The following is a 16,327-nucleotide window of genomic DNA, read 5'->3' as shown; positions in this document are numbered from 1 at the left end:
AGTAATGTGCGTAAAACACTTAAGGCGAGGTAACAGATGGTGGCTACTGCTATTATTAAAGAATCCACCACACTTATCAGGAGGGAACAATGTATCTGAGAAGATGAGCTTTCTCTAAGTGGAAGCCTTTACAACAGCCCTGTTCAGGCAATAATCACACCATACTATAATAGTATCCTGGCTAGTTTTATGTCAACTTGACACAAGCTAGAGTCATCAGAGAGGAGAGAGCTTCAATTGAGAAACTGTCTCTATAAGATGGGGCTTTTCTAGAAGAAAGCAGACCAGCATTTTCTTAATTAGTGATTGATGGGGCAGGGCCTAGCCTAGTGTGAGAGAGGCTACCCCTGAGCTGGTGGTCCTGTGTTCTCTAAGAAAGCAGACTGAGCAAGCCATGGAGAACAAGCCAGGAAGCAGCTCTCCCCTCATGATCACTGCATCAGCTCCTGCCTCCAGGTGTTTGTTGGTGTGAGTTTCCACCCTTACTGCTTTTAATGATACACTGTTACATAGAACTGAGAGGGAAATAAACTCTTTTCATCTCAAATTGCTTTGGGTCATGGTGTTTTGTCACAGTAATAGTAATCCTAACTAAGACAAATAGTGTGGCCTCAATAGATCCAAGAGTCCTCAATGGCAGCTTGTAACCCTTGTGGCAGGGTCTCAAAAGATGCTGAATATTTGTTGAATGGATTACTGAAGTTTTTAGGGAGTCCAAACAAGTTGACTAGGCAGTAAGATTTACCTGATCTCAAGGAAGGATTAATCAGGGCTGGTTTTAGGAGAACAGGAAGTAGCAGGGAATGGCGTGGTAGGGGCAGTCCTTGGGGAAATAGGGAAGATGAGATTCTAGTTCTGGGGGCTACAAGAATGAGATCACATGTCTGAACTCTCAGTAGATAAGACATGGCCACAGCTTGCAGGACACTATGGAGACAAGCATTTCAGGACATGATTCTTGATAGCCTGGCTCTCCAAGACATTAGACTAGATATCCATAAGTGAGCAAGCACCAGGTTATACCAGCTCTTCCCAGGCTTCCCTATTGTGTGTGTATGAAAGGTGACCCAAGCTTCCTGTAGAGCCTCATCTTCTTGCCCACTCTCAAAAGCATATCAAGATGCAATTAAGGTAGAATGGTGCTTTTAAGGCAGTGACCTTGAAATCACTTTAATTTTTCAGTAAAGAATTGCTGTGAATTCTAGTGCTTTAACCATCATTCATAGCGAGTGCTAATGAGCACACCTCAATGCTCCTTGTGTTTGTTGCATTATGACATTTAAGAATCAGACGTCTGGTCATTGCCAACAAATACCCCGTTTTATCTGAGACTATAGGCTATATTCCTCCATCAAGGGCTCAGAGAAAGGCCATGATTATTAAGGTAGGAGGAAGGAATAGACATTTGTGTAGCAAGTGCCCAACTACACAATTAGACTCACCAATAAAATCTGTTGACCAGCCTGAGAGTGGAAAAATCACTTTTCACATTGTTCAAATGAGAAGGGCCATTGTCAAGATGTTTGAGGAACTGAAATACTAATCAGGATTCTCTCCTTCTGAGATGCTCACTCTGTGAATCTTGGTGTGAGGAGGGAACTCAGCCTCCTTTTGTTTTAGGGTGGCAACCTTCATTTTCTATTTCCTGGGAAGGGTGTCTGGTTACAATTTTTCTATTAACTCTCACATGATCTTTGTGTTGTAGCCTGTCCTGCGGGGACCTTCAAGGCCAGCCAGGAAGCTGAAGGCTGCTCCCACTGCCCCTCCAACAGCCGCTCTCCTTCAGAGGCATCTCCCATCTGCACCTGCCGGACTGGCTATTACCGAGCAGACTTTGATCCCCCAGAAGTGGCGTGCACCAGTAAGTGTCTAGTAAGGGCTGTGGGCTGGGCAGTCTGGTTCTTTGTGCAAATCTTGAACCTGGAACAGGGGAGAGACCAGGTCACACCCTCCCAGGGAAATGCTAAGTGGGGGTGCTGGCCATGGTGCTGAAAAAGGGGGCTCTCTGTTCTCAGCGTCAAACTGTTGTCTAAGTTTGTCTTCTTTCATGCCCCTCTTTCCAGATGGGATGACTCTCCTCTCACACACACCCAGGGAAACTTTTATCCACCAAATTTTAACACTGCCCATTTAAAGAATTATTTGCATGCAAAATCAAGATCTACTTATACATTGTAGTAACTGGTAACTATTGCAGTTCCCTCCTCCAAGATGCCCCTCCCTTCTGGTCCCTGAAGTTGAAAATCATTCATCAGTGCATCTCCCTTGCGCTTGCTTTCCTTGAAGTTCTCATAGTTTTATTAATTTTCCATCTACTCTGTAACTGCCTTAGCTACTAAATGAAAGTCCTTGTGTATCAAATCTCTATATTTATCTCCTGTGTTCCTTGTAAGTCTCCAACATCTGATCTGCCAAATGACAAGACTAGGAGCCTGACTACAGTGTCCATCTGACTGTCCCAAATTCTGGAGTCTGAGGGTTAATGTGTCAGCTATACTCACTCATCCATACTTCACATTCATTATCTGAAGTGGAAGGAAAAGCAGCCATTCTTCAGAAAGCAGAGGAACAGCTATATTCTCTGAGATGGGAAACAGTAATTTCCTCCTGGTCTTCTTTCCCATAAGAACGGAAGGCAGAGAACATGGTTCTCCCTGAACAGCACTTTATACAACTTTTCCTTCTCTAAATGTTAAAGCCCTAAAGCAGGAATGCTCTCTCCTCTCAGTATTCCCATTGCATTCTGGGATCAATACTGCAGGCTAGCCTGTAACCAGACTAGAACTTTCTTCTGCACTAGATGCTCTGGCTCACTGTGAGCATGCATGGTCCCATAGCCAGTTCCCTCTTAGTCCAGGGAAGAGGACCACAGAGGTATATTTCATACACACAATTTGATAGAGGGAAAAAATGACTGGTCTGGGTAGAAGAATTTCTCAGTCCTGGCCGTGTAGCATATATAACCTTTGCTGGGTACAGAGGAGAAATGAAAGCATCTTCTAAATCAAGGCCCTGCGCTCAATCGATGCTTATAAATTTGAGCTGAGGAAAAGCTCATCGTCTTGTAAACTGATTTTCCTAGACTTTCTTTTCAGGTGGGCAGAGATTGACAGAAATGATTCCTCTCTTGCTGCCCAGAGTCCCTGTCTTTCTGTGGTGTTGTCTCCTCTTATGATTTCTAAGGGCCCCTTGGATGGCAGTCTTCCACGAGCCTAAAAAGCAATATTGAATATACTTTAGATTCCATTAAAGATGCTAAATCACTACCTGGGTGCCCATACCAAACATCAGCCTGCACAATAGGCAAAGCATCTATCCAGCCTCTGGCCCTTATTCTTCTACTCACAGATCTTCCCTCTGGCTAGGCTCCATCTGCAGACCAACTCATCCATATACAGGCCCTTAGCTTCCCACTTCAGGGGGAAAATTGTCAACGCACCTAGCCTTATGATAAAGTTACCTGGAAGAAGTGAGTCCAATGGCCAGAGGTTCAGAATGCCGATGTGTTTCTATTTTCTGCTTTATTTACCAATGTTTATCTTCCAGCCCTCTTACCTGATAGACTTGTAATATCAGTTGTTGTGGAAAATATGAATATTTCAATGCCTCTGGTTTTAGCATGAAAACTCCTCACCCCACACTACTCATATCCTGAGACCAGCTTTAAGTTAGACCATGCAGGCTTTCCCCCTTCCACCTCTGGTCCAGCTAGCTCTGGAATACTCACCAGTGGGGTCCCACTATACTGTCCCTTTCTACTCTTGATGGGAAGAGAGTGTGCCTCCCTGGATAATGCACCTTTACACACACCCTTTTCTTGTACTTCTAGATTAGAGAGGGAAGGATCAAACTAGAGACTGCTAAATCAAAGCACACTTGACAATGGCAGGCAGGACCAAGAACTGCTCTTGGACTCATTGTCCCTCATCCTGGAGGGGGGCAAGCACTTGGTGAAGAGACCTGGGAGCAGGACATGGGTACAACACAATGCTAGGCAAAACATGTATAAATAAAGCTACTATTTCCCTGAGCCTCATTATATATTTGATTTATTGTGTGCCAGGAAAGTACTGTATGAAAAAGTCAATTTGTTGGCTTTTATATTCTCATTAGGGTTTCCTTTAAAAGCGTTCTAATTGGAGGTGCCATCTGTTCTTTTAAAAAGGCACGGCACATCACCACAGTAAATAATTTTTCAGATTCAAGGAGAATCTATAGAGCTGTTGAGGAAAGGCACAGCCCTGCACTGTGGCCTTGGGGCTCCTAACTAGCCCAGCCAGTGAGTCTATGGAGACAAGTGTGCAGGGTGTGAGCCCAGCCTGAGGGGCTGGTGGAGGCCTGGAGCGTGGAGAGCTGGTTTACCTTGTAAAATGAAGGTGTTGTTTGTCCTATCAGAAAGCAACTGTAGGCCACTGGGGCAGTAAAGACGAAGAAGATCTATATTTATAAATGTATGGGGACAGTGAACATCTGTCATGCCCTGGTTCTGTCATGCCCTCTGTGAACCAGAGGGCAGAGCAGACAGGAGAGTCCAAGAGCCAACTGAGGCCTCCAGTGTTAGAGGACCACGGGTCTAGCTTCTGGCCATTGTATTGTGTTCAAGTGAGATTATGTCAGCAGTTTACTCCTTTCTACAAAACATTTTATAAACATATTTATAAAAACTTTATAATATGAAACACGCCCTTTGCATAGTTATAGCACCTCTACTACACTAAGGGTTATTAATATGTTTTCAGTACTAAAGATGGAACCTATGGGTCTTTTTCTTACTAAACAAACATATTACCTCTGAACTAACGTCTCCGATCATGTGCCCTGATCTACCTTTATATTTTATTTTATTATTTTTTTAGTCTTAAGTATCATTAAGTTGCCAAAGGAAGCCTGTGCTAACACTTTTGCCTCAGCCTTCTTAGTAGCCAGGATCACAGGCCTGCATTATTGGGCTTGGGAAAACCAGATATTTCTAATGAATTCTGTTAATCTTTTGGGGCATCATGGATACGCTGTATTTTTGTAATGTTAAAATGTTTCCATAGGCCTTGGATGAGAGCTTGGTTGGTAATGCATTGATGACCTGAGTCTAATCCTAGAACCCACAGAATAAAACTGGATATAGTGTTGCATGCTTGCAATACCAGGGCTCAGTGGCCAGCCAGCTTAACCTACACACACACACACACACACACACATGCACACACACGCACACTCGCAATTAATTTATTCACTTACATCCCACTAGCAGCACTCCTGTCTCCTCTCAGTCCTTCCCCTTCAATTCTTCCCTCCACTCTTCTCTTCCCTTCTCCTGTGAGAAGGAGGAGCCCGCTGAGTGTCAACCTGCTCCCCCCCCCCATCTTTCTTTGCAGAACTAGGCTCATCCTCTCTCATTGAGGCTAGACAAGGTTGCCCAGTTAGGTGAACAGGATTCACAGGCAAGCAACAAATTCAGGGACAGTCCCTGCTTCAGCTGTTGGGAGACCTGAATGAAGACCAAGGTGCTTGTCTGCTCTATGTGTGCGGGTGTGAGGTGTGCTTTCTTTTCAGTCTACTAGGAGAGCTGGAAATTCCCTTGATGTCTGATAGGCCCTGGAAGCCTTGCCTGTCCAGTCTGTCTTTGAGCCTCATCAGTGCATTCAGTGGTGTTTCCCAAGGCAAGATGAAAGGCGCAGTGTGAAATCTACTGACCTCAGGAACATAGGCAGAAGAGGCTGTTAATTCCTAGAATTTGAATTCATGACTTCTGTTAGCCTGCAGACACTGAATTCTCCCTCCCTCTCTCCCTCCCTCCGTGCCTCCCTCCCCCTCTCCCTCCCTCCCCCCCTCCCTCCCTCCCTCTCCCTTCCTTCCTTCCTTCCTTCCTTCCTTCCTTCCTTCCTTCCTTCCTTCCTTCCTGTCTACCTGTCTGCTTTCTTTTCTCTTCCTCCTTCTTTATCTCCTCCTGCTCAGGGCTACATGGCTCTAAGAGACACCAACCAACCATATTTTTTTTCTGCCTCTACAACACACTCAACACTGAAGGTTTCTGGAGCCCCTAAAGGTTTGGGCATTTTTCCCTAGCAGCAAACAAGTAATCCTACTTTAGTGGGTACCAATTACATATTCTTTAATCTATCTGTAGTCTCAAACCACCTACCCATTTACTTACAGCAAATGCCTGATCCTGCAAGGCTACCCCTCAGCTTCGGACACTAATCAGAAGCTCCAGGTGCTTGAACTTGTGCTCCTGAACAATCAACTTTATAAACTGAGGTTCCCATAAGCCCCAACTTCAATTTGACTAATGTACCCAAGGAATTCACAAGACTGTGAAAGACAGCGTTCCCAGCTCATCATAAAGAATATCCCAAAGGGGACGGGTACATGAATGTTCAGGTGAAGTGAAGCCTGGAGCTACCACACCCACAGAACTCCATCGAAAACAAAGTCTAAATATATTTTCACAGCATCTCAGTTTTCTCCTGCTTCCCACCTGGTGCACTGCCTGGAGGCCCTGAACTCTTGGAGTCCTGGAGTGGCTAAGATGCCCTACTCTTGAGAGGGTCCTGGGGAAGCATACAGACTGAGCCTTGGCACACTGTGTTTCAAAGCTGGCCTTGGGTGGTTCATTTGCATCTTGACCTCCTCCTGCCTTCTCTGTGACCTTGGCCCTGTTTCCTCACTGCCCCTATCCCGTTTCTTCTCACACTCCCATTCTGTTCTATGCCTCTCCAAGTCGCTACGAGGATTAAGCGAAATCACATTAGAGCATCTTTGGCCCCATGCCTGGTTTATAGTAAACTCTCAATCGATGTTAGAACTTGCTTTGGTTATATCCCTGGAAAGTGTGAAGTGTGTAGAAGATAGTGAAGTTTCCAGCAAAAGAGGATGTTGGAGATCTGAAAGTAAAAATGATGTGTTTGGAGTGGGGGTGGTAGTGGCAAGTTTTGGCTCAGTCTTGAGAAGAACTCATTGGCTGACCATAAACCACATGGTCACCATGGCCTGAAGACCTCTGGTGACAACGGAACAGTTGACCTCCTATCTTAGGCATGCTGTGGGAAGGAAAGGTCATAGGTTAAGCACTTCAGTACCTGCACAGCTATGTCACTTAGGGGTGTTGGAGCCAGAAGCTCAGCAGGAGTGATGGCTCACAAAGCTGGACTTCAGTTCTTTTGTAAAGGTGGGAGTCTCATGTTACCTATGCTGGCCTTGAACTCCTGTAGCTAAGGATGACCTTCAATTCTTGATCCTATTGCTGCTGCCTCCCGACTGCTGAGATTGTAGGTGTGTGCTACCTCACCTAGCTCAGCCTTCAGTTCTGAGGGAGCTGGGATGTGCTGTCTCCTCCAAATGACAAGAGAAGGTCAAGATGGTAAAGGGACCACGGCAGGGGCAGCCAGAGGGAGCGGACAGGAAGAGAGGAGGAAGGGCACAGCCAAGTGAAACCAAGCATTGGGTTGCACGGCTTCATTTTAAATAATTTCTAGTTTACTGGGGGATGGAATAGAAAGGAGGAATTTATGAAGCAAATGAAAATAGATAATTATGCCTTATAAAATTGCTGTCTGTGAAAAACCGTGCAGAAGGACTGGTGTGAAAATAATTACCTTGTTACATTTCTGACCACAAAAACCCTTCTTTCTGTCACCCACACGGGAGAAATTTTGATGGATCACAGAGGCAAGCTGGAGCTAGTCCTGTTTCCTTTATTCCTTCTTCAAGTGCATTGAGGTGTCCCCTGGCAGCCTTGGATGGAGAAATAGAATGAACGGGGGCTTCAAGGTGACTCGGAAGAGAGGGTACAAGGGCGGCCAACCCTGTAAGTCTCCCTGGAGGCTGTCCCTGATCTTCCTTTTGACTCATATAGAGGCAGGGAAGCTGAGTGGCAGGAGTTAGGGGCTATGAATCAGGCCCCAGTGATGTGAGATAGGCTAGGGTATGGAGCCTTCTGGGACATGGTGCTTCCTCATTGGAAAAATTAGCTAAGATGGAACTCACACCACAGGACGAAAACTCGGGTCTCAGCCAGTGTCACCCTATCTAGGAGAGCTGGGTTATGGGACTCTGAGATCAATACTGGAGAAGCTCACAGGGGAGGTGGTAGCAATCTGCTGCTGTTCCCACTTGAAGTGTCAGGAATCCCTCCCATTCTTTTCTCTTGGTTTATGTTCCATGTTTTAAGGGGCTAGTGTTTGTGTGTACATGTCTGAGTGTGCCGGCATATACCTTTACCTGCATATGTGTGAGTGTACGTGTGCTTCTCTGTGTGTGTACTTTTTATGTGCCTGTGACTGTGCATATGTGTATCTGTGTGTGGGAGTGCACGTGTGTGGATAGGCTTATGTGAATGTGTCTGATTGTGTAATGGCCATGCATGTGCAAATGACTGTGTATACCTCTGTATACTCATGGAGGGGTGTAGCTGTGTCAGTATGTGAATATATATGTGTATGCGCATGTATAAGTGTGCATGAAAGTACAACTGTGTGTAACTATGTATGTGTGTGCCTGCGTAAATGTGTGAATGCATATGTGTGTGCTGATGAAAGTATACCTGTGTGTACTTGTCTGTAAGTGTGTTCGTGTGCCTATATGCAAGTGTGGATGTATGTGTATGTTGATTGTGTGAATGTGTAAGAGGGTTGGGGCTGTGAGTATATGTGCCTATATAATAATATAGTGTGTTTGGGAGGGGGAAGTGTGTGTGTGTTGTGTGTATGTGTGTGAAAGTGAAATTGTATGAGAGCATGAGTGTGTGAATAGGCTTGTGTGAGAGTATGTGAGTGTAGCTGTGTATAGGTATGAGTGTGTGTGAGTATATGGATGAGTCTGTGTGCTGAGGTAGTCCCAGGTCTCACTGGTCCTCAGAGTAACCAAACCTTGCTTTTCATGCAGTTTTTTACTGAGATGGTCAGAGCAGTGTGCAGTCCCATGATGCACAGCATTAGCCGGGGATGAGAATGAGCTGAGGCAGAGAACAGAATGGGAAGTCGGGAGTACATGCATCCGTGGAGCTGGGAGTGCATATGGAGGGTTCAGAGGGTGGGTGATGGGCATCAGTCCTCAGGCTCCCAGCCCACTGAGGCTGCCTACAGGGAGGGACTCTTGGAGTCGATAGGGCAGGAAAGTTTCCTATGCTGTGAAAACTATTCACCTAGGACAGGAAGCATTATCAGTTGGGAACTGCTTGCTGTGTGCATGCTGTGCGTTGGAGATGCTTTTAAATGTTTCCAAAAGTCAATCTTTTCTTACGCATTTGTCTGTTAAGATAGGGTTGTCAGCAAACTCAGAGGAGGCTGCTCCTTTCATAATTAGCTCACTTTTGCTGACCAGGGCTTTAGTGAAGGAATCTCCATATGCCTCACTGTGCTACAAGAGCGAGAGGTTTGATGTCACACTGATGTATGCATCTGTGTTGTACATTTGAAAAATCATTTGGTTTTCAGTTTACTTTTATGTGTGCGTGTTTACATGTGATTGCAGATGTATGCATGTTGACATGGAGGCCAGGGGTCAGCATCAGTATCTTCCACCTTAGGATTTGAGATATGCTCTCTCATGGTACCTGGTGCTCATCAATTTGACTTGACTGGCTAGGGATCCACTGGTCTCCACTAGCGCTGGTGTTACAGGTATGCACTGCTGTGCCTGATTTTACATGCATGCTGGGGAATTGAACTCAGCTCCTTATGTGTGCACAGCAAACTCTTCTGCTTTTGTTTTTGATTAACAGATAGTCTGCTTTCTGTTTTGTTTTGTTTCTTAAGGAAAATCCAAGCAAAGGTCATAAGCCAAAAAAAGCCAGGGCAAGATGTTTTCTGATTTCCGGGTCTGGGCTGGCAGCCTGCCTGTACCAGCTTGATAGATGGTATGTACGTATGGACACAGAGTGGAAAGAAGGTGGCTGCAAGCTCCAAGCTATTTATAACTGTTACTCCTGTTTTGAGAAGGGTCAGCATAGCCCTGTAAATGTGCTTTTACACTCCTATAATCTGAAATTTCTTTTCACAGTTGCTTGACCAGAGTGGGTCTAACCCTTATGAAGCCTGTATAGCTTGAATTTCTAAGCTAATAGCCAAATATTCCTGGTGACCACACGTCACAACTCTGAGAAAGGATTCTCCCTCTTTAATTTTTGAAAAATATTTGTGTTGATGGACAGTTCAGACATGATTCTAGATAGCCCCTATCACCCATCATTGAAAGTGAATATTCCCAGGCTTTGTGGTGGGACCTCCTCACACTTTGACATTGTGTAGACCTTTGGTTGATCATTGAGGAACAATGTTTATGTTTAGTGGATTCCACATTTAAGGAAAATGTTTTTTTTTGTTGTTGTTGTTCCATAATCACCTCCATTAGCTAAATATTATTTTAATCTAGCTCTTCACACAAAACATTTCCTGCAACCCTCAAGCCCCTGCCACTCTTCTGGCACCTTCTGAATGCCTCATGGGTTCTTTTTTGTGGTTAGTTTTTGTTGTTGTTGGTTGGTTGGTTTTGTTTTGGCTTTTGGGGTTTTTTGTTTTTGTTTTTGTTTTTTTTGTCTGTGTACAGGTCCACTCACTATTGCATGCTGTGTGGAGGTCAGAGGATAACTTCAGGCTTCTTCTTCTATCACGTCCCTTGTGTCGGTGTGTCTGTGTCTCTCTGTGTGTGACATGTATGTGTGTATGTTTTGTGCATATATATATATGTGTATGTATGAGGTAGTTTGTGTGTGGTGGTGTGTGTGTGTGTGATATTTATGTATGTGTATGTGGTTTGTGTGTATATGTGTGTGTTTGGGGCATATACACACATATGTATGTATATGATATAGTATGTAAGTGGCAATTTGTATGTGTGTGTATATGTGTGTTTGTGTGTGAGGTGTATGCACACGAGCATGTGAGTGTGAATACCTCTGCATGTCTGTACAGTCTAGAGAAGGACAGACACTGGGTGTCATCTTCTGTCACTCTCTGCTTTGTTGCCTTGAGATTCAGGGCACTTGTTTTTTTTCAGCTAGGCTAGCTAGTGAAGTGTTAGGATCCATTTGTCGCTGCTCCCAGTTCTAAATGCTTGTTTGTAAGCATGATCAACCTTTCCTGGCTTTTTTATGTGAATGCTGGTGATTCAGATTCAGGTGGTCACAGTTATGTAGCAAACACTCTTACCACTGTGCTACAGCCTGACCTCTCCACCTTAGTTTTGAGACAGGGTCTGGAGTAGCGGAACCATTGCAGTGTACACATATGTGGGTCCTTCTGTGGTTACCTCTGTGGAAATCTATGTAGTCATTGTGACCCCTGTTTCCAAAGGCTACTTACTTTAGGAGAGACAGTGCTGGCTACCCGGACTCATACTATACTGCAGATCCTTACTCTTTCTTTGAGATGAAACTTCCAGAGATAAGAGGGGATTGGTGTAAAATTATCTATTTAATTTCCTGTTTTTTTCTGTTTTAAAAATCAGACTAAAGCAGTCCTTTTTACAATTTGTGGACCCTTTTACATGAATGTTCCTCTACAGTCTTGGCAGTGGCCCCCATGTGACATTTTTGAGTTCTAGTCTCCAGAAGGAAGGACGAATGAGGGAAGAATGCTGGGACTTGGTGGTAGCTGAAGCCAAAGGCTCTTAGATTCCTGCTTCACTTCATCCCAGAGGAGAGGACTGTCAGTAAAGAGTATGCATCTCTGTATCTGTCCTGTGCCAGGCTCTGCATCCCTTGAGAAGAGGATGCTTCACTTCTCACAGGGAGTATTCTGTAGCAGTTGCCCAGCATACTCTTATCTTTCCACTGGACTAGAAACTCTTGAGGCATAGTTCTCATTTTCTCCCACTCTGAATCTGATACAGTAAGAGCTCATCTCAGCTTATTGGTAAGATTCCTGCTGTTGATGCGATGCGAACCATGGTTAACTCTTGATTCTATCTTCTTCCCTCGTTGAGAGGCCTTAGGTAGGTTACTCAACGTCTCAATAGTTTTGTTCCTTTTCTAAAAACAATGAGCATATTGGATTTTTTTTTTATCATGCTTTCTAAAAGAATACATACAAAATACCCCTTTAGTGTTGGACACATTCCAAGTGCCCAGTCAATTGTCTTTGCTTTGTTTTTGATAAAAAAACAAGAAGTGAGCTTTGGACCCCTACAGTATGCAACACAAAATGAGACAATAATAATTGAATGGAAGGTACCAGAGCATTTTGGATCAAATGATTCAGGAGATCCCTTCTAGCCTGGCTAGACACTGATGTCATCTTGCCCTTCTGAATCTGTCTGAATCATCTTGATTTCCAGTTCTTTAAGGGGATGCCAATTCACTTCCTAGATCCTCATCCAGATTGGCTCAATACAAGGTTCCAGTCCAAATCACAAAAACACCAAACTCATGTTTCAGCAAGAAGTATGAGACTGAGCTATTGCTGGGCCTCGGGTCAATGTCTACTGCTGAGAACTTTTCTGGTCATACTGGTATTTTCAGAATCTACCCTTAATTTCATTAGACTAGTTGTAGCAGTGTCTTAGTTTCAAGCTATCATCATTACTCTTCTCAAAGTTCATTCTAACATATGAACTTACAGCCTTATCATCCACTGGAATCAATGTATTCCCAGTACAGTCATGGTCATCCTTCTGTGAGTGGGCACAGGTCCATCCCATTTTTTTGTTAATATAAACAATGATCCTGTTGTGTGTGTGTGTGTGTGTGTGTATTACACTTTGGGAGCACATATTTACTTCAAGATAGAATTGCTGAATTATAGGTACTTAACAAGGCAGTGGACAGCATGCTCTCCCAAAAGACTTGACCAGTTTATACCCATTTAGTTGAGTATGCATCTCATTTCCTTGTGTGGCCCAGGATGTTAGTGAGACTTTGAATTTGTGCTAATTTATCTGACATCCTCATTGTTTTGAATATGTGTAAGTGGATATTGTTTAATATATTTGTTAACCAGTTTATTCTGTCTGCGTAGAACTCTTGCCTTTCCTATTTTTAAGCTGACTTTCAAAAACCAACTAATTACTTGCCATACCCTCCTCTCTAGTCTCTGCTTCTCTGTAACTCTGTTGTGAGCACATTTTCTGTCATATGTAAATATTTTAATTTTTGAACTCAGATTTGACCATCTATTTCTTTCTGGCATTGGGGTTTTGTCTGAAGATTTTGTGTCTTCCATAAAAGTACTATCTGGGAAGTGTTTGTGTTTAACTCATCTGTATACCTGGAATTTATCCTTGTGTAGTCTACAGTATTGGAATTGTATTTTTATTATTAAAATCCATTGGCCCCATCAGAACTGCACGCAACTTAGTGAGGCACTCCCTTCACTATGGAGTGAATACACATGCCAAGTTGTCTGTACTCTTTCTCTTTGATTGCCTGGTCTGTTCTGATACCAGTTTTAAAGATGATAGCCTTATGACATATTTTAATGGCTGACGAACCAACCCTCTGAATAGCATTCTTTTCTAAAAAAAAAAAAATCTTGTCACATACTAAAAGATGTCTCTTTTGAAGATGGGCTTTAGAGCTAGTTGGGCACATTTCATTATGCAGTCCTGTTTAATGGGAATTGGATAGCACTGGGTATACAGATCACTTGGAAGTTACTGTCTTCTCTATGATGTTGAGCCTTTTCATCTGAGGACATGGCAGTCAAGTTCCCTTTTATGCCCTTCAGTAAGGTTTTATAGCTGTATTACAAAGGCCTTGTGTGATTTGATCCTCAGCAGTTTATTGGCTCTGTGACTTACTGTGAACAGATACCTTTTTTCATTATTTTTTAAAACAAGCAATCATGGGTAATAGATACTTTGGTAACTAGGAGAGTAGCAAGCCTCTCTCTGCTGGCAGAATCTAACAGAGGCTAACCACCAGTGTGGGATGGCAGAGGGGGATTTGCTACCTGGGACATACTCACTTCTAAGATTACTTTCCAGTGTAAGAACTAGAGTATGTAGGAAGTGTCAGAATCAGGATTTGACCTTGAATGATCTATAGCTTTCTGAGACTACTGCCTACCCTTTTGAGGCTCTTTATGGTTGTGTATGGGAGAGGTGGTAGCTGGAGAATCACAAGTTAATGCGCTGGAGCTGGGTCATCTACATAGTGAGTTTGAGGCCAGCCTGGACTCCATGAGATCTTGTTTCAAAATGAAATAGAGTAGAAGAATAGAATAGAATAGAATAGAATAGAATAGAATAGAATAGAATAGAAAACAGAATGAAATAATGTACACTTTGGTCAGTTCACACCTTGCTTCACTGGGTACCATAAAAGCCTCGGTTGGTTCTGCACTCTGAGAAAGTGGTTCTAAAGAAGCCAAGTTGTTTTTCATTTATGATCTTTGTCCCTATCATGTCTTGGTGCAGAGCTGTCGAGACTTAAGATTCACAGTATTATTACCCTTGATCCAGTTTCCAAACCTGACTTTCGTCTCCCCATTTGTACCAGCATAATGACAATCACTGAGCTCTGAATGGAGTCAGTTCTCTTTAAAGCAACTGAATAATTCCAAGTGGTTCAAGTCCCAAGTGCATCATTCATTAGGAATGGCAGCTAGAAGGAGAGCTCCATGGAGATCTTACCCAAGTAAGCTCTAGTTTCCTATAGTACAAGAAAGAAAGTGTTTACACAGTCTTCTGACAGTTCAAGAAGACTGAGACAGGCTAAGCCTGCTGTTTCCCATCACAGAGAACTCCTTGGAGCCTGCATCAGCAGGGCATGGTCTAAGATATTGTCTGCATAGCAGAAGACCATGAAGAAGAAGAAGAAGAAGAAGAAGGAGGAGGAGGAGGAGGAGGAGGAGGAGGAGGAGGAGGAAGAGGAGGAGGAGGAGGAGGAGGAGGAGGAGGAGGAGGAGGAGGAGGAAGGATGTCCCCTGACAGGAACCAGGCCTGGGAAGCTATGACCATAATCTGCCTCAGTTTTCGCGGCTTCTAGCAAAGGACTTCTGTGGGTCATGTCTTTAAAAATGACTGGACACAAATCTCCCTTTGCTTTAGAATGTCTTTGGGGATTCTGGGTGGTATGGCATCCAAGCATCCCCTCTCTTTTACTTCATCTGTGTTTTCTGCACTTCTCTTGAATGGACAGTGACTGAAGACTGGCCACAAGAACACTCTGTTGAGGTCTGTTGCCTCCAGACTTAAAGGTTTTCGTCAGTCCTCCATAGGTTTCTATATCCCTCCAGTTACCCAGCTCCAGGGCAGACTTGAGAGAGAACTGTCTCTTTTCCTGGGAAGTGGAACCCATCCCTCTCTCCCAGGCAATTAGCTCTATTAAAGTCGCTGGGAAAACAAGAACTTTCTCTGTACAAACACTGGTATATGGTGAGGTACATGACACCAGGCTACTTGATACTCCTGAAATCCCTCTCAGCAGGGTCTCTCGTTGTTTTGACTAATCATTTCTTTCCTATTACTAACTGTTATGATTAGGAGAATTGCCTGTGTATGGGCCCAGTATGTCAGAGACTCTTAATGAGCAGTGTGTGCAGACTTGTTCACATAACCCTAGAAACACAGTGGGTTCTCCTGTCCCTGAAGAGGAGGGGCTAAGATGATTGTGGACAGGAGTTTCCAGCCAGCTTGCGAGCTCTGCCCCCCATACTCCCCAGATGCTGTTATATCTTACCTGTGCCTTGCACACTTAGGAACCAGGACGGCAGGCATATCGCTGTACTGGTATCTCTCAAGCAGTCCCATAACTTGACTCAAGTGGTTTATTTCCTCATATTTAAGGTAGGATAATAGTTCCACCTTCCAGGATATTCACAAGATCAGTTTTACTAAGTTGTGCACAAAATGCTTAATATTATTCTTTATATATAATGTGTATTAAGAGAAAATTCTAGGTTCAACACAGAACTCTGTTGAATGTTGACCAACATCATCTCTGTTCTTTTAACTAGCCTCCATAGAAATTTATTCTAGGAAACAAACAATATTAGTTTTCTATCAAATCAATGACAGGTCAAGACATAACCAGTTGACAAACAATTCTTTTCATCACCATGAAACCACTCACTGGGAGGAAGGAGGTGTCAGTTGTACACATCCGTGTAGCAGACCCACCTTGACACACTTAATCACAGACAATCCATATTGTCTCTCTGAACCTCAAGTTTTTTTCATCAAGAAGATGAGGATAGTAAAGACTCAATTTTGGAGCAAAACTGGTGATAATGTCTATAGAAAGAATCTTACAACAATTGGAGACTCTTCCTCTGTTGGTCCTTCATCCTGGCCCAAGCTACTCTTGTCCCTCATCTGGATGGCTACTGTGGTGCACACGCACGCATACACACACACACACACACACACACACACACACACACACACACACACA

At 43.7% G+C, this 16,327-nt stretch overlaps 1 protein-coding gene across 2 annotated transcripts in view; it reads left to right on the top strand.

Annotated features, from left to right (window-relative positions):
* Nucleotides 1-16,327, top strand: part of Ephb1 (EPH receptor B1) — a 430,073-nt gene that overhangs the window by 284,010 nt on the left and 129,736 nt on the right. For both annotated transcript variants that reach the window (XM_028756628.1, XM_028756627.1), the window contains exon 4: nt 1,706-1,861. In XM_028756628.1, the coding sequence (XP_028612461.1) occupies nt 1,706-1,861 (156 nt within the window). The remainder of the gene's footprint in view (nt 1-1,705; nt 1,862-16,327) is intronic.

The sequence above is a fragment of the Grammomys surdaster genome, unplaced genomic scaffold (assembly GCF_004785775.1).
Source record: "Grammomys surdaster isolate TR1022 unplaced genomic scaffold, NIH_TR_1.0 126131, whole genome shotgun sequence".
Classification (NCBI taxonomy): domain Eukaryota; kingdom Metazoa; phylum Chordata; class Mammalia; order Rodentia; family Muridae; genus Grammomys; species Grammomys surdaster.
The sequence above is the reverse complement of the archived record's forward strand: the minus strand, read 5'-3'. Positions and strand labels throughout refer to the sequence as shown.